The sequence below is a fragment of the Phycodurus eques genome, chromosome 3 (assembly GCF_024500275.1).
Source record: "Phycodurus eques isolate BA_2022a chromosome 3, UOR_Pequ_1.1, whole genome shotgun sequence".
In the NCBI taxonomy this organism is placed as follows: domain Eukaryota; kingdom Metazoa; phylum Chordata; class Actinopteri; order Syngnathiformes; family Syngnathidae; genus Phycodurus; species Phycodurus eques.
The window spans coordinates 21549225-21567182 of NC_084527.1; the positions used below are offsets into that span (position 1 = coordinate 21549225).

The following is a 17958-nucleotide window of genomic DNA, read 5'->3' on the forward strand; positions in this document are numbered from 1 at the left end:
GGGTTGGATATGAAAAAATCGGAATTGTACTGTTCACATAGATATGAAAGAATCTGATAGGTCACATTGGATTTAAAAAAAAAAATTTAATTTGTTTTAAATAAAATAAATAAATACAGGAAAGAAAGAAAAGAAAAAAAATCAGAATTGACCTGCAGTGTGAACATAGCCTATGTGCCATTTAAAATGTCAGGAAATTAATAGAAGCGATCTTTTTCACCCGATCTCGGTGAGCTGAGAATCATGTGATCGACCCCATTTTTGATCACTTGATCAGATCGGCACATCCCTACAAGTGAGAGAATACTTTTGGCAATATAGTGTCTATTCGGTATATTTATGTGTGACAATTGATGCAAGCTCTCTGGTTGCCAACGCAATCTCGGTCAATTTTGCTGACTGGATGGGGGCATAAAATGGTGGCAGGATATCGTTCAAAACATCAATGGTAAAGTTTTCTTATTTGTCAGTTTTTGTGTTCGGCAGTGTCGCACCACTTTAATCGCCTATTTTGTGGTTTTCGCTGCATTGATTTTATCCTTTTTTCTCCTATTAAATATTGCAGAGTTAACGCTTTGTGCCGCTTGTGTCTCTTCATTTTTCTTCTAAGGGTGCTCCGCATTAATTTGTAAAAATGTAATTATGCTTTGATCGGAACTACTTGAGATGTTGGAAGGATGGAATTTTCCAGCCAATCAGAATCGAGTATTCACTAAGTTGATGCTATAATACACAAACGTAGCTGCACTTCCAAACGCCTTGGATCGATCTATATGTATATTTTTTAGATCTTCATAATTCTTTTGTTCTAGAAAATTGAGCTGTGGTAACAGTCTTGGAATTCATACAAGTGTCCATATTTCCAGACCTTGAAATGTATTAAATAAAATTCCATACTTTTCCATACATACTTTTACTTTTTTTTTTTTTTTTTTTTAAAATAACTTTCACTTGTGAAAGTTATTTAAAAAAAATAATAATAAAATAAACACACACATTATAAAAAATGTGTTGGTGTTTTTTGGGGAACTTGAATGGATTGACAGCATTTCTATTAATTTTAATAGGGAAAGGTGATTTGAGATGTCTTTTTATTTATGAGCACAGACAAATTTAACTCTTAATTCAAGGCACCACTGCATTGAGGTTTGGAAAATCTGCAAGTAATTTACATACCCCCAAAGGTTTATAATTGCCTGTAAGTGGCACAAAATTTGCGGCAAATAACTACTTTTGTCTAAATAGAGCGCCTCAACACTTCAACATAGTTCCTGGCACCAGGATACCACAAGATGGCAGCACAGTAATACTTTAATAATTATTTTCATGTGGATACACACTTGGTGTTTTCTACAAGCCCAAAAATGATGCACAATGATGTTTAAAGTCAGAAAAGATTGTGTGACTTTAAGAAGGACCGCATATAAAGACAAGACAGTCAACAAAAAACAGCACCTTTTTGGGCCTTCTTTTCTTGGGGTGATTGCGGCGTGGCCGGCGGCAGCGACGGCAGCGTGGACTTGCTGTCATTCTCCAGCACCATGCTGAGGAGAAGCGACGGCTTCTTCTTGGTGTATTTGCTGCTCAGCAGAGCGTGCCAGTGAGGGTCCTGACGACACATGCGAAGAAACATACGTTCAGAGGCGTTGCGCCAATCTGTCACCACGGCGGCCGACTGACCTGTGGGACTTCCTGCACGGATCTGAGGTCCAGCACGATGTAGCCCACATTCTCCCTGCTGCTGCTGCTGGGTTCCACAGCGAAGCACTGGAGCTTGATGGGGGTCCGCTGCAGTCTGCACACACACGAGGCATTCATCAAGGCATTAAAAGGTCATATTGCAGGGTCGGCACTGTGTCATGAAATCTTTTAGCCAATGTAGCTAAACAAGTATAAAAATATTCTGGTTACACGTGTGTGTACTTAGCCACAGCACCATGTGTGTTTATGTGGCTAAACCTTTAGCCACACTTAGCCAGTCCTCGTCACTGGGAAGCTGATAAGCTTCTAACAATGTGGGCCCAATTAAAACTACTCATTCAGGACTAGGACTGAAAGATTTGGGAAAATACTCTAATTGCAAGGTTTTTCTCTCTCTTTTTTTTTTTTAACAACTATTGAGATTCTGATTTAGCATGCAATTTTGTGGGGGTGAAGTTTATCTTCAGCATGATTCACTGAACACAAAAAATGAAATAAATGATTCTATAGTATGACCAACATAACATTGAATACAGCCAACATGATGATGATGAATTGATATGAATAACAATTATTTAAGCTCATTTCCCCCCCCTCAATGTACACACAGCACCCCACATTGACAGAAAAAAAACGGAATTTTTGAAATCTTTGCAGATTTATTAAAAACATACACACCTACACATCTACCTAGCACCTCACACACCCACATGACCACACAGCAAACACACCTGTGCTGGTGCAACATCTTGCGGTCCAGCTCCCAGGCCAGCTCCGTACTGAAGTGTGGCTGGTCCAGGTGTTCCACAGGGTCGGTGGTTAGCTGCTCACCGTCGAAGCTCGCCTGAACCTCCAGTCTGAGCCGAGGGAGCTTGGGGAAATCGCGACCTGCAGACAACACCAAAACAATTAAATAGCAACCTAGCACAACTTTGGAACACAACCTGACACCCATTCTTCACACAAAACCTGACACAACAACATGGCCTTTACGTCTATTTCACTACCAGCGTAATTTAGAATGAGAAGAGTCAGGGAAAGGTCCCTAACAAAATTCCAATACAGTGGACCCCTGCAGTTTGGCTCCCACAGATTGTTTTTCCAATTTGTAATTTTTTTTTTGCATTTATTTTATTCCCCCCAATTCTTTTTCTTTTTTTGGGGGGGGGGGGAGGGTCCAACACTGAAAACGCTCAGCGGCATTTTATCTCCGTTTGTTTAAGAATTTTATTTCAATGCAATTATAATGGCTGTAAATTATTAGTGGAATTTCACGATTCACATCCTGGCCCAGTCCCTATCCTCCACGAATAGCGGGGGTCCACTGTAAATGTCAAAGAGCAGAGCGAAAACATGCTTGTGAGTATTTTTGTATCCTCTTCTTGTATGCACTTTTTTACTTTTCAAAGATCTGCATTTAAGAACTCACACAGTGATGTATTTTTGGGAATGTATCTCCCGTTATTTGAGGAAATCCCTGCTTTTTTGGTTGTTTCCCGCCGATCCCCCGCTTATTCGCAGGTGTTTTTCATGGCAATTATAAGGCGCGTCACTTATTCTATATTTATCAGGGTCTGAAATATCCGGTATCGCATCGCCAAATGCGACGTAAAATTAGGTCTTTCATGATTCCTCAATTTCCAGCCGTGCCCATCATGCACAGGGAGTATTGTTGTGCAAAACTAATTTTGCGTACCAAATACTGCTATACAAAAGATTTTGAGGATTTCAGACCCTGTTTATAATAACTTATGTTAAGTATTTGTATCTGAGCACTTTTGCAACCTGTCGTTTCACACAGTGTAGTTACGTGAAAACGGCTAGGGATCTTGGCCCAGCCTAGCTTCAAGTCATGGGCGGAGAAATTTAGTGCATGGGTGGGATTATGTAATATATCTGAATTGTGATGTCACAATTGGGCAAAATGGACACATTTTCAGCAATAGTCAGATAACAAAATAGTTACCGTCTTGTTTAATTTGACACTTAATTCGTGGGCAGGCACTTCAGATACTGCTATTTGTACACAACAAATTTAAAAGTTACTTTATTCAATATTAAAACTGCTTTAAAAACTTAATTGGAAAATGTCTTATGGATTCATATTTGTCGTATTAAATTGACGTCTGGCGTGTTGCTTTGGATTTGAGTTTAATATTTTAAATAAGTTCTTACTAGCTATGGGCGTTAGCTTACAAAGGCGACGAGCGAGTAATAGTGTGTGTACGCTAAAAACACAACATAATAGCGACTGAACAGGTTAAATTTGTGACTTTTCTTGCGTGGCGGTGAAAGTGGTAGCTCACCTTCGAGGATGGACAACACGATGAGAAGTTGCTCGCTCTTCGGGGCCATGTTGACATCTGGACGAGCAAAAAGATTGTGGGGGGGGCGCGAGACTGCCTTTACAATGCCCGGACTTTGTCGAGGTGACTGAAAAAATGTTGTTGAAGGTGAGCTTTGCGAAGAAAACAAAGATTCTTGAGATTGTCCGTTGGAAAAGGGAAAAGCCGCTTTGTTGTCAAGTTTTGGCGCCTCCCATTTTGGTTTGGTAGGCGGAAGTTAAAGGTGGAGGCACTCGGGGTTAGGCTGACCTCAACCGGATGGCGGTGGAATTACACACTCAAAATCAGTCTCATGCTTTGACTAATACAAATAAAAATAGTTAAAAATATAAATAAATAAAAAATTTAAAACAATAACATAAGAACAACATGTTAAAATGGAAAAAAATATAGATTTTAAATGTATGTCCTTGTAAATATTCATAGATATAAGACATTATTTTAGTAAGGTTTGCTATTTCATATCATATATCTATTTGATTTACTTTTATCATCCATGAGTTTGAAATAAATGACTGAGTGTAATAATACGTCAAAAGCGTCACTGCAGTTTCATAGCAAACTCAAAAAATTTAAAAAATAAGAAATAAAAAAGGTAAAATAATTTTTAAAATAAGTTTTAAAATTTAATGTTAGAAATGCCATATACTGTATATCGTTTTTGTCATTTTATTTTAAATATGAATATGCAAACAATTAGGTAGGTTTGGTATTTCACATTATATATCGAGATTCGATTTTTGTTTACTTTGCATTTGTTTTAACATTTTTTATATCCATGCATTTTCTGAGCCGCTTTTCCTCACTTGGATCGCGGGTGTGCTGGACCCCATCCCAGCTATCTTCAGGCGAGAGGCGTGGTACACCCTGAACTGGTCGCTAGCCAATCGCAGGGCACATAGAAACAAAAAAACATTCGCACTCACATTTAAACGACAATAATTATAATATCTACAATAATCATACGTTTAAAAATACATCACATAATAGAGTTACTGTATTCTTTTCATATTATTTTGATATTTAAGACATTATTTTAGTTTACAGTAAACCCCCACTATATCACAGCTAGTGATTCAAGGTCCTTAGGTAAGCATTATTACAGTCGTAACTATATTTTTTAAATACTTTTTGTATAATAGTTTTGTGTTAGCCATTGCTGATGCTGTCTCTCAATATATTACGTGTTTAAATGTGTTTGGTAGATATTTTATATTACACAGTATGTATTGGAATGTATTTACTTTTTTTATGTAATGTAATATTTTATGAACCATCAGTTTAAAATAAACAATTGAATAAGAATAATCCTAAAATGACAAATAATAATAAAGACTAGTTACAATCAAAAATCCTCAAATTGGACCAAGTTGCTGAGGGTTAAAAAATGTAAAAAAATACACACTTATCTATTTATATAAACATCCTTTAATCATGATTGCCAAACATATGAATTAAGGCATATACAGTATAAAAAAGCAACAGCAGGTTCCATGTTGATGTCAGAGCTATATTAATAATCATAACATATGAATTTATATTCATTGGATACACCATGGCCACTGGATGACAACAGCAGTCCTCCGTGGTAGCATTTTGTAAACAGATATTGGATCACCATGTTCAAGTAGTACTGTTTGTACGTATGTATTATGTATGTACTCTATGTAATATGTATGTAGTTTGTATGGAGTGAGGCAGAGCCGTTGCTGGAGGACACACAACATCATAACAGAATACATGATCATTTAAAGTTGGATCCATTTAAGTTTTGCTACGTTTAGATATTATTATTGATGTGAGAGTATGGCTGCAACAGGGGGGCTCACGTCAAAGAGCAGCACCACATATTATATTTCATATCCCTACAAGTCACTTCAAATCCAGCATCACAGGCTCAGGTAGTGCATTGTGCATTGGAGGAGCGGGGCACATAAAGGTTGGTGGGGCGGGTGAGGACAAGAGCAAAGGATTGTGGAACTCCCATTTTAAAGTGGACTGCTTTTGTTCTTGAAAATGTCTCTTAAAAAGAACTAAAACAAAAATGGTATGTCCGAGTACCTCTTATTTAAGGGAGAATTTGCAATTCAAAAAAAAAAAAAACTGTGGGGGAAAAAATCCTGGCCCCATCTTGCCCCTCTAATGTGATTTGCAGGAAACCATGCCGCCCAAAGAAAAACTACCATAGACAGAAGGCGTGACTGAGGTGGTGTCAATCATCACACCATCAGCTTTGCACTGACCTGTTCCTTTGGGCTTCAGGAGCTTTGTTGAAACTATAGTGGAATATCCGCCTCTGGAAAATCAAATTAATAGGCTACATTCAAATTTTGTGAGCAGTTTCTAACTGCAAATGCCCCCTATAACTTTATGTCCTACATTTCCCGGCACAGACCTGACGGAAATGTCATAAACACATTTCCAGGACTAATAAAAGCTTATTCTATTCTATTCTTTTATGTTGACACCATCTAATGGTGGGGCTGTTGGGAAGTCGGAAATAAACCTCTTGGCTTCATCTGTAAGGACTATTTTTATGACAATCTGTGTACTGTTTTGCTCTACGTGTTGTTATGAATGCAAACTAACAAAAAAATAACTGTATTTGATTTCTGCGCACCTCTGATCAGTTTTAATATTTGACATTTTAGGCACAAACTAGTTGCAAACTTATAACACATTTGCAGGACTAATAAAGGCTGATTCTATTCTATTGTGTGTGTCGAAGTTTGACAATGGTGCATTCAAGGGCTGCTGGGAAAATAAATAAACACATAATTCCGCTTGACAGGGTCATCCATTAGGATAGTGATTCTCAGTGTGGTACGAGTACCACTCGTAGTACGCGGGCACCCTCTCGTGGTATACGAAAGAATCAATACAAATAAAATTGACATTTTAAATAATACGACCAAACATTAGAATGAAGCATGTAGCTATGCATACAGCCTGCTTTTTTTTCTTCCTTTTTTTTACTTTTCAAGTACAGTACATTTTTCAAGTGCAGTTCAGTTGCATTGAACTTTTAAGGACAATATATTTGCATTTAATCTTTACCCGTTTGTTTTTAAAACATTTTTGAGTACAGTTTTTATCTAACTCACAGCCTTAATGTTCAATATATAGTGGCGTATGATAATATTAACTGTACTTTTTAGGAATAAAACCTCTTTCTCGCATTTCCTAAAAATTTAGGCCAACTGCTGTTACTGTATTTTAATGTTGGTCATTATGGTGGTACTTGGAGAGCTAAATATTTTTTCAGGTGGTACTTTGTGTAAAAAGTTTGACAACCACTACATTAGGATGAGGATTGTTGTAGATGTTCTGTACAAGCGCAGTAGTAAGGCGTCAATTTAAATCAAAAAAGTGATTGGTAAGGTGCATTCAATGGCCACTGGGAAGTCAGAAATGTCCTATTTGACGAGGTATTTGTCCATACAGAATTTGGTTACATAGAGTTTGTGCTAAAGGGGACATCCATCCATCCATCCATCCATTTTCTGAGCCACTTCTCCTCACTAGGGTCGCGGGCGTGGTGGAGCCTATCCCAGCTATCATCGGGCAGGAGGCAGGGTACACCCTGAACTGGTTGCCAGCCAATCGCAGGGCACATACAAACAAACAACATTCGCACTCACATTCACACCTATGGGCAATTTAGAGTCCCCAATTAATGCATGTTTTTGGGATGTGGGAGGAAACCGGAGTGCCCGGAGAAAACCCACGCAGGCACGGGGAGAACATGCAAACTCCACACAGGCGGGACCGGGGATTGAACCCTGCTCCTCAGAACTGTGAGGCTGACCCTCTAACCAGTCGGCCACCGTGCCGCTAAAGGGGACATATGATGTAAAATAAACATTCTAATGTGTTGTGTACAAATTGTTGGGTCTCTGGAGGGACTTTACATAAGAGTGGGGCTAATTAATATAATTCCATGCCCACACAGAGCTTCTCCACCCATGACTTGGCGAGCTATGCTGTGTAAAACTATTACGTCAAAGTCAAATAAGCAAGCAGAGTTGCATTACGTTTTGTTAGATGCACAGATTAACTTTAGTTTAGCTTCTGATAAGCAGCACATACTTGGTGAAATTGTCTATGTGATGGCGTAAATGGAAAGGGGTAGGGGGAAATATTTGGAGATGTGTCCACTACATGCGCCACATGCTTGGATCTGCTACACTAACTATATGAAGTGCTGCCTCCACCAGGGAAAATGTTTTTGTTGTCTTTACGGGCACTTGTTTCATTTGAAGGGTTTTGCTCCCGCAAGTAGAAGCCACTCGCTTAGTCGCAACGCCTTAGCTGAGCCCCCTAGTTGTCATGGCAAAAAATTCGGACCGCCCCTTCAGAACATGCTAACTTCAACAAGACTACTGTGTGTAAAGTGTCGTGTAATTATTGATCCTTGGGTTATTTTGACAAAATCAAAGTCGGGAATATTCTACTCACCGCGGTTCAAGGCCCACAACATTTTCAGGTAAACATGAATATATTGATTTGATAGTTTTTTGTTTTTTTTGGCTGTTGCCATTGTTTTACGACATCACATGACTTCATCTCACTCACTTTTCATGGTCGGGTATGAGAATGACCACTTTTATGGAATGCAGCCCCCCCTTTAAGCCCCGCCCCTTCCTCCCACGCGTCCAGTGGCGGTGAACATTTGCTAATGAGCGCATGACTGTGGTTGCTATGTACAGCGGCGTGAAGAAGAAGGGCTACGCTCACATCGGACGATACAATCAACACGTACAGTTAGCGGGTAGCGATACAAATGTAGCTTCATCATCAGTACATTCAGTCAAAACAATGTGCGTTTAGAAACACCGCCCTATATTTTGTACACTTTTCCTTCCACAAAGTCCACTTTCTGTGCGATACAAAACACCTGCACGGTAGGTGGCGCTTGTAAGAAAGGATTCTTGTTTTGTTGTTCGTTTTTCTCGTCTGCCTCTCACAGTGAGGCTTCACCAAGGAACACCACGGAATTGATGTGTGAGTCTTCTCCTTCTGCCACGTCACTACTTCTTCACCTCGCTCTCTGTGGGACCACAACATGGAAATATGATATGTTTAAACACGTTACGTACACGGTACAGTGAATCGACTTACGAGTGATCCTACTTATGAGTTTTTCCAGATACAAGCAGTCGCTTGCACATAACTGCCAAAAGTCGGCTAACTTAATACTAACACAAAATAGGAAACACCATAGATGGTCTAACAAAGCTAGCATTGATAATGAGGTAGTTATAAACCTTTGAAAAACTTATTTTTATGATAGTTTATAAATCATTTATTAACACAAAATGTATCAGTTTGAGTTTTCGCTAAAAGTGTGGCCCAGGAACGAATTAAACTCATAAGTCAAGGGACCACTGTGTGTACATTATAAAGATGACATCATGTTAGAGTGATGTTGAGGTTTCATTTGTGTTTTGTGTGAATAAACACATTAAAAAAACAAAGCTACAAAAGCCAAGATAACACTTCAGCTACATTATTTTTTCTTCAAATCACATCTCGTCAATTATGGTTCAATTACCAATTACAATTTCGGTACTTTAAGAGGTTGGAAACATGTTAAGACCAATGTAAACAAATCACCATTCACTAAAACAAGTGTTACTATGCTGTCAACAGCATACGAGTTAACCTATGTACTGAATTCATCTATTTTTCTCCAAAGAATAAACCTTGTCGGGTCCCAGTGAGAATTTAACTCAACACCACTGCTTTACAAGACAAGTATTCGAACATCTGAGCTAGGAGGCCTTGGGGGGTGTGGTGGCATCAGCATTTCGGCAAACAAGCCAACTACCACAACCACCTGTTTAGATATCCATTGCTTAAAGGGTAACAATACAGCCACCATCCATCCATTCTCAATTCCACTTATCCTGTTCAGGGTGCTGGAGCCTATCCCATCTGACATTGCGCAAAAGGCACACTACACCCTGAACTGGTCGCCAGTCAGATGCAGGGCATGTATAGACACAGACAACCAGTTGCACTCACAGTGAGTGGGAATTGAACACACACTGTCTGCACAAAAGTCAGGCAAATCTACCACTACACCATCAGAGTCTCAATACAGCCACATAGAAACTAATTGTTCGCCCGCGTGCTTGTATTTCTAGTTTGTGCTCGGCCGATCGACTGCTCATTTTTCAAAAAAGTTGTAAGTCGATCACTCGTATTTCAAGGCACTCCTTCTTTTGAGCGTGCCGTCTTGTTGTTCGCTTGATAAACAGAATGCCAACGCCGTGCTAAGAACCAGGGCTCAGTTCTTAGAGTACTGGTCTTGTAAACCAGCGGTCGTCAGTTCAATTCTCCTTCTGGCATGATGTCATGCTAAACACTTGCTGTGCATTATTTTAACTAGGCTAAGAGCAAGCACAAATGTAATGCAGACCGACAGCTACACTTTTTGTGCTGTGTAAATGTGCTTATGCCATACTGTTGTTAGCAGTTAACCAAATTACTCATGCTATCATGCAAAGTCTCATAGCACAGTGGTTAGACCACTGTTCTTGTAAACCCCAGGTTGGATGTTCAATTCTCACTGGGGCCTGATGGAAAACAAAACAGTTGCTATGATGACTGCCGGTTCTTGATAATGCAATGTGGCCTTCTACATCGGCATATGAATTTACCACAAGTCAACAGGTTGCTTTTGTCTGCCCCAACGTTAAGCAATGTCCTTGTTTTCTGCGATGTATTATCTGCTAAAAATGCAATGTTAGCTCTTTAACGAAAAATAACGGCATGCACCCATGCAAGGCCTCCTAGCTCACAGTTTGTAGGGTGATCAAATGTCCTTTTTTGCCCGGACATGTCCACTTTTTACATCCCGTCTTGGGCGTCCGGGGATGTTTTATAAATTCATGAAAATGTCCAGTTTTCAGTGTTTTTCACAGGACAAATTAGCATGTGTTGAAATTGACTGATGCTTTGCACAGAATACTTCGGTACTGCGTTGCCTGTGATGTAATCCCCGAGAGCCTGCCTGGTGGGTGGCTAGTGGGTGGCTGGGTAGCGCAAATGTAGCTTTACAGATGAACTGCAGAAAAAATTCCCCATTTACCATCCTGGTCGCGACAATTGAAAGGCAGAGTGTACAGTGTGCAAAGCTGGCACATATGTTTCGGTGTCTAATAAAGGTGCCGGAGATTTCAAAGCTCACATGGCCACAGAAAAACGCAAAAAATGCTGTGCAAGGTTAGAGTTCATCTGCAAAGTTGACTGAGTTCTTTGTTAGAAAAAAACAGGGGGAAACTGTGGATGCTGGAAAAAACGGGATGCTGGAAATGCAGGGGAGGGTGCGTTGGCTTCAGGTCCATGGATTGCCCTAGTGCCTTGCCAAAAAAGCCATTTCCAAAATATGACACTGCCAAAAAGTTTAGTAGTGCTCGCACTAATACCAATGCCATTGTCAATGGTCTTATAGCGCACCACTCTGTTGAAGTCTCTCATGAAGCCCTCAAAGAAATCCAGTACTATATTGTTTCTACAGACGGGAGTAACCACAAAGTAGTGAAAATATTCCCAAACATTATCCAATACTTTGACTGGAAGAAGGGTGGTGTGCAAGGAAAATCCATTGAGGTTAAAGGTTTCTTGTTTATTGTCGTGCCTTACATCTCTTGCTATATTTCATCTTCTTCAAATATGGACTCAGTCGACCATGAAACAAAAGCTGGGGTAAGCCTGCCGCACACTGGACGACGTGGTCGACTGGACCGGACCACTGCATTTCTATCTTGGCTAGCATAATTTGGAGCAAATAGACATCAAGGCTCAGCAAGAATCAAACTCATGACCCCTGGTTTACTAGACCAGTGCTCTAACCACCAAGCTATTAGGCCTGGCTCCAAAGCTCAGCATTAGCATTTAATTAACAAGCTAAAAACCACAGCAAAATCATCTCGTTAACCATATGCTAATGCTATGCTACCACAAAAGTGTAAAGTACATTGTTTACCTTGAGAAAGACAAAAGCGTGACTGTTGATTTTTGATCCATTCAATTCAATTTAGCCAGGCTGTAGTTACCGTGGTCAGTAACCACGTAATCTGGTTTATCCGCAATTCAGTTCCGCATTCAGCAAAACAGGTTGAAGAACTTCCTACTGGCTCGAGTAAATGGCGAAACCCTATAGCAGGAGTCTGTGACAAAGCACTTGTAGGAACTTTAAATGTCTACGTCTTTTGTTTGAAGGTCACCTACCATCAGAATCTATTTTTTTCTTTTACGCATAACATAGGTCAAAATGAGTCTGTGATATGGTTCAAGGTTGACATTTATGTTGTTTGAATGCAAGAGTGAATAAATGGCATAAGGCTTGGAAAATGGGTGGATTTGAAATCGCTGACAGTGTAATGTAGTTTTGGCAATTAATATTCAAGTACCTGCCAACTTCATGGTAGGTATCCACCCACTCAACTCAGCTGAATGGCAACAGTTAATGGGTTTTTGAGCGAGCAAATCTCAGCCAAAACAATACAGGCTATATGTATACATATGTTTTGTTTTACAACAATACTAACAGGCCTTGCACCCTAATTGCCTAGGGCCCCGAGCCGAAGGGGCCGATGTCGGCCCTCCGGAGGACGGCTGACATCGGCCCAAATCAATAATAAAAAAATAAGTACTGCGTTAATACTGCAATGACAATGTGTGGCTATAACCGGTTAGGGGGCAGGTAACGGCTGGCTGGTGACCTGAGCGCTGAGAAAGGGGTTGCTATTGGTCCATATCAACGTAACAATTCTAAACAGGCATTGCAATGACACATTAGGCGTCGGAGAACTCTCTAATGGGGCACTATATTAGCATGCGTGTTGGAAATCCAGCGGACTTTGGGCGAGAGGCGGCACACACCCGAACTGATCACCAGCCAATTGCAGCAAAAGGAAAATATATATTTTTATTTATTTACACAGAACAGTTTGCATGAATCTAGGTTTCCCTTGGCCGGACACGGGTCACCGAGTCCCCCCTCTGGAGCCAGGCTTGGAGGTGGGGCTCGAAGGCGAGCGTCTGGTGGCCTGGCCTGCACCAATGGGGCCCGGCCGGGCACAGCCCGAAAGGGTAACGTGGGTTCCCCTTCCCATGGGCATATATAAACAAACAATCATTTGCACTCAAATCCAATCCTATGGGCAATTTAGAGTCTTCAGTTAACCTACCATGCATGATTTTGGGATGTGGGAGGAAACTGTAGTACCCAGAGAAAACCCACATAGGCACGGGGAGAACATGCAAACTCTGTTTACTATAAAACGGAACACACGACAAAAACAAATTCAACACATTATGTATATCTAAACACAAGACAGACATCGTTGTAGACTTCGCCAGCTTATGCTAACAGTCAATGGAAAACGCTATTGACTGGCTAGCTAACATTAGCAATAGGATTTCCCGTCAAATAACAAATATTCACACAAACACCATAGTAACACAGACAGACAATCTAACAATATTCACAGGCATATGTTCTTCCTAATCTGTGAAAAACGAGTTTAATAAAGTTTTATTGCGACTTTCTTCTTCAACGCGTTATTAGGATTCCCACATAATTTCTAGGCAGGACACACCCTGTTCCAATATCACTGGCTCCAGGACACGCACCACTGCACTACGATTGGCTGTTCTATGATATCGGTGTAGAACACGCCCTACAGCTTCCAGACGTGAAAAGAAGTATGTGACTTAAGTGTGGCGGAGTTAATACAGCATGTTTCCCACAAACTCTGACCTACCCTAATCCTAACCTTAACCCATCCTAAACCGCCTTAAGAACCAACCCTTGCCCTAAACCTAACCATAAAAAAATTATTTGTTTTTATTTCGTACAAATGTGATACATGTTTGGGATGGTCATCTTGTTAGGTCTGTGTAGCCTGCCCTTCCCGCAACACAGAAGCCAATCATGCTGCAATGGGGCGTGCCCTGCTCAGAAACTATGTGGGAATCCTAATTACGCTTCTTCTACTCTTTCTATCTTACTGTAAATATGCAGCTCCACACTGCCCCAAGAGGCCAAGGCGTAAACAGCAGGAACAGCAGATACAGTCATAGCTTTGTATAAAAAGCCCCACGTGTGACATGAATCAGACTAGAATTTTCCAGTTTTAGGTGAATTAGGATTACCAACATTATTTATATTTGCTAAATGCCACAAAATTGAGTTAGGTATTTTTTTAGACAAATACAGTATATATCCTAGACAATACAGTCACTCCAGACATTCCAATATATTATTATTGTATATTATTATCTATTTTTTTATATATTATTTTACTTTTTGGCGGCACGGTGGACGACTGGTTAGCACATCTACGTTACAGTTCTGAGGACTGGGTTTGAAATCCCGGCCCCGCCTGTGTGGAGTTTGCATGTTCTCCCCGTGCTTAGGTGGATTCTCTCCGGGCACTCCAGTTTCCTCCCACATCCCAAAAACATGTGTGGTAGGTTGATTGAAGACTCTAAATTGCCAGAAGGTGTGAATGTGAGTATTTTCTGGTTGTTCTTTTAAGTTATATTTAAAGTTTAGTTGAATAAATTAAGTTTCAAAATCAATGAATAATCGTGTTAGAAATATTGATTTCAAGATCAATCAAAATAATCATGATTATTATTTTTTCCACAATTGCCTAGCCCTAATAGGAATCTTATGATGATGATGATGAATTGATGGCGTGACGTGTGTGAAACGTACCAGCAGAAGTTCGTCCAGACACCTGCGGACCAGACACCAGAGACCTGGAGCTTAAACCTTCAACACAAACGCACACAAAGTCAACTTCATTGCAAAATGGATAAGCCATGCATTGTCTCATTTTGTGTTGTGTTTTTGTGTTTTGTGCGTTGTGTGTCTTGTAATGTTGTAATCTGTGTGTTGTTGTGTTGTTATGTATTGTGTTTTATGTTTCATGTTGTGCTCTGTTGTGTTGTTTGGTCTTGCAGTGTGTTGTGTGTTATACTGCATGTTGTGTTTTTTCATGTTTTTGTTTTGTATTATGTTGTTGTGTCATTTTGTAATTTGTGTTGTGTTGTTGTGTTTTGTTTGTTGCATGTTTTGTGTTGTTGTGGTTTGTGTTGTGTTTTGTGTGGTATGCTGTGTCTTGTGTTTCTTGTTGTGTATGTTGTGTCTTAATATGCGTTGTGTAGTGTTTTGTGTGGTGGTTTGCATGTTCTCCCCGTGCCTGCGTGGGTTTTCTCCGGGCACTCCGGTTTCCTCCCACATCCCAAAAACATGCATGGTAGATTAATTGACAACTCTAAATTGCCGTAGGTGTGAATGTGAGTGTGAATGGTTGTTTGTTTGTATGTGCCCTGGGATTGGCTGGCAACCAGTTCAGGGTGTACGCCGCCTCCTGCCCGATAACAGCTGGGATAGGCTCCAGCACGCCCGCGACCCTAGTGAGGAAAAGCGGCTCAGAAAATGGATGGATAGATGTTGTATGGTGTTCTGTTATTTTGTGTGTTTCAGTCTGAATCAGTCTGGCATGCATTCCAATCGCTGACTAATTACAAGCGACGATCCCCCCAAGCTGAGAACAATAGCACACTAGCCAACGACTTGAATACCTTCTACTGCAGATTTGAAAAGGACAGTTTCACACCACACACCCACCCGGCCGCACCCGCAACCACAACCACACCTCTGACTTCTGCGTTAACCATCCATGAACAGGATGTGAGACGCATCTTCAAACAACAGAAGATTAACAAAGCGGCAGGCCCGGACCATGTGTCCCCATCCTCCCTCAAAGTCTGCGCGGACCAGCTCGCTCCAGTCTTCACACAGATCTTCAACAGATCTTTGGAAATGTGCGAAGTTCCATCCTGTTTCAAACGCTCCACCATCATTCCAGTCCCCAAGAAACCTGCAATCTCTGGTCTGAATGACCACAGGCCTGTCGCTTTGACATCTGTGGTCATGAAGTCCTTTGAACATCTCGTGCTGGACCACCTCAAGAGTGTCACAGGTCCCCTGCTGGACCCCCTGCAGTTTGCCTACCAAACGAACAGGTCTGCGGATGATGCAGTCAACATGGGACTGCACTTCATCCTAGAACACCTCGACAGTGCAGGGACCTACGCGAGGATCCTGTTCGTGGACTTCAGCTCAGCGTTCAACACCATCATCCCTGAACTCCTTTCAACCAAGCTTCTCCAGCTCAGCGTCTAACCTGCCATCTGCCAGTGGATTTACAGCTTTCTGACAGGCAGGACACAGCAGGTCAGGCTGGGGGAGGCCACCTCATCCACACGCAGCATCAGCACTGGGGCGCCCCAAGGTTGTGTCCTCTCTCCGCTGCTCTTCTCTCTCTACACGAACGACTGCACCTCAGCGAACCCGACTGTCAAACTCCTGAAGTTTGCAGATGACACCACTGTCATCGGGTTCATCAAGGACGGTGACGAGTCTGCATATCGACAGGAAGCGGAGTGGCTGGAGCTGTGGTGCGGCCGACACAACCTGGAGCTGAACACGCTCAAGACTGTAGAGATGATCGTGGACTTCAGGAGGCATCCTTCGCCACAGCTGCCCCTCACGTTGTCCAGCTGCCTTGTGTCAACCGTCGAGACCTTCAAGTTCCTGGGAATTACAATCTCTCAGGAGCTGAAGTGGGCGACCAACATCAACTCCGTCCTCAAAAAGGCCCAGCAGAGGATGTACTTCCTGCGGCTTCTGAGAAAGCACGGTCTGCCACCGGAGTTGCTGAGACAGTTCTACACAGTTCTGTGTTCATCAGTCCTGTGTTCTTCCATCACAGTCTGGTTTGGTGCTGCTACAAAAAAGGACAAACTCCGACTGCAACGGACAATCAAAACTGCTGAAAGGATTGTCGGTACCCCCCTACCCACCATTGAGGACTTGCACGCTACCAGAACTAAGACAAGGGCGTGCAAAATCCTCTCGGACCCTCCGCACCCTGGTCACCAGCTCTTCCAGCTCCTTCCCTCAGGTAGGCGCTACCGATCAATGCAAACTAGAACTAGTAGACATTCCAACAGCTTCTTCCCTCTTGCGATCAACTTCTTAAACACCTAACCTATAATTCCATTACAATAAGATGGCAATTTTTTTACTTGAGTTCGTTGTCACATTTCTGTGGGGCCAATTATGTATTACTCGTGCACTCACTGTAGTTGTCTCGCCATGCTGCACTATTTGCATATACTGGCCACTCATGCCAGAGTAGCATCTGCTCCATTTGCACACTGATTGAGGAGTATCTCTAACATTTGCACAACCACCATTGTCCCAGATTATCGCACTACTCTTCACTTTAAACCGCATACACTCCTTGAAGTCTCAGCGCCCTTTGCACAATGGTCATTGCACCGGACTATTGCAATATTAGTCGTTCTAACTGCTCTATGTGCTAGAGGACTCTGCATCTTTTTGCACAATTGTTTTTTGTCAATGTCTTTATGTCTCCAAAGTGTTCTGTTAATTGACTGTCTGTTGTACTAGAGCGGCTCCAACTACCGGAGACAAATTCCTTGTGTGTTTTGGACATACTTGGCAAATGAAGATGATTCTGATTCTGATTGAGTGTTGTTGTGTTGTGTGTTCTTGTGTTTTATGCTGTGTTGTGTTTTGTGATGTGTACAGTGCTGTGTTGCGTGTGGTGTCGTGCTGTGTTGTGTGTTGTTGTGTCGGGTACTGTTGTATGTTTCTGTCTTGTATTTTGTTGTGTCGTGTTTTGGTGTGTTGTGTTGTGCGTACCTGGGTAGATGTCGTACTGTCCCGCCACCAGGTTGTAGGTGAGTCCCAAGTGTGTGTGATGGTGTGTGTGAAGGTGTCGGCCCAATGCCACATGGCTTCGGTCGCTTCGGTCTACTTCGTGATCTGCCTCAGGGGAACCTTTCTCACTGGTCT

The 17958-nt window shown here is 41.6% G+C and overlaps 2 protein-coding genes across 2 annotated transcripts in view; both read right to left on the reverse strand.

Moving 5' to 3' along the window:
- cep120 (centrosomal protein 120) overlaps positions 1-4229 on the reverse strand; it is a 42423-nt gene extending 38194 nt beyond the window's left edge. Inside the window, exons 1-4 of the mRNA XM_061672467.1 lie at positions 4008-4229; positions 2433-2589; positions 1681-1795; positions 1456-1609 (exon numbers count right to left, since the gene is read on the reverse strand). Coding sequence (XP_061528451.1) covers positions 1456-1609; positions 1681-1795; positions 2433-2589; positions 4008-4056 — 475 coding nt within the window. The 5' untranslated portion in view covers positions 4057-4229. The remainder of the gene's footprint in view (positions 1-1455; positions 1610-1680; positions 1796-2432; positions 2590-4007) is intronic.
- Positions 4230-5510: 1281 nt separating this feature from the next.
- znf608 (zinc finger protein 608) overlaps positions 5511-17958 on the reverse strand; it is a 29042-nt gene continuing 16594 nt past the window's right edge. The window contains exons 7-9 of the mRNA XM_061672436.1: positions 17806-17956; positions 14782-14838; positions 5511-9096 (exon numbers count right to left, since the gene is read on the reverse strand). Of these exons, the coding sequence (XP_061528420.1) occupies positions 9077-9096; positions 14782-14838; positions 17806-17956 (228 nt within the window). The 3' untranslated portion in view covers positions 5511-9076. The remainder of the gene's footprint in view (positions 9097-14781; positions 14839-17805; positions 17957-17958) is intronic.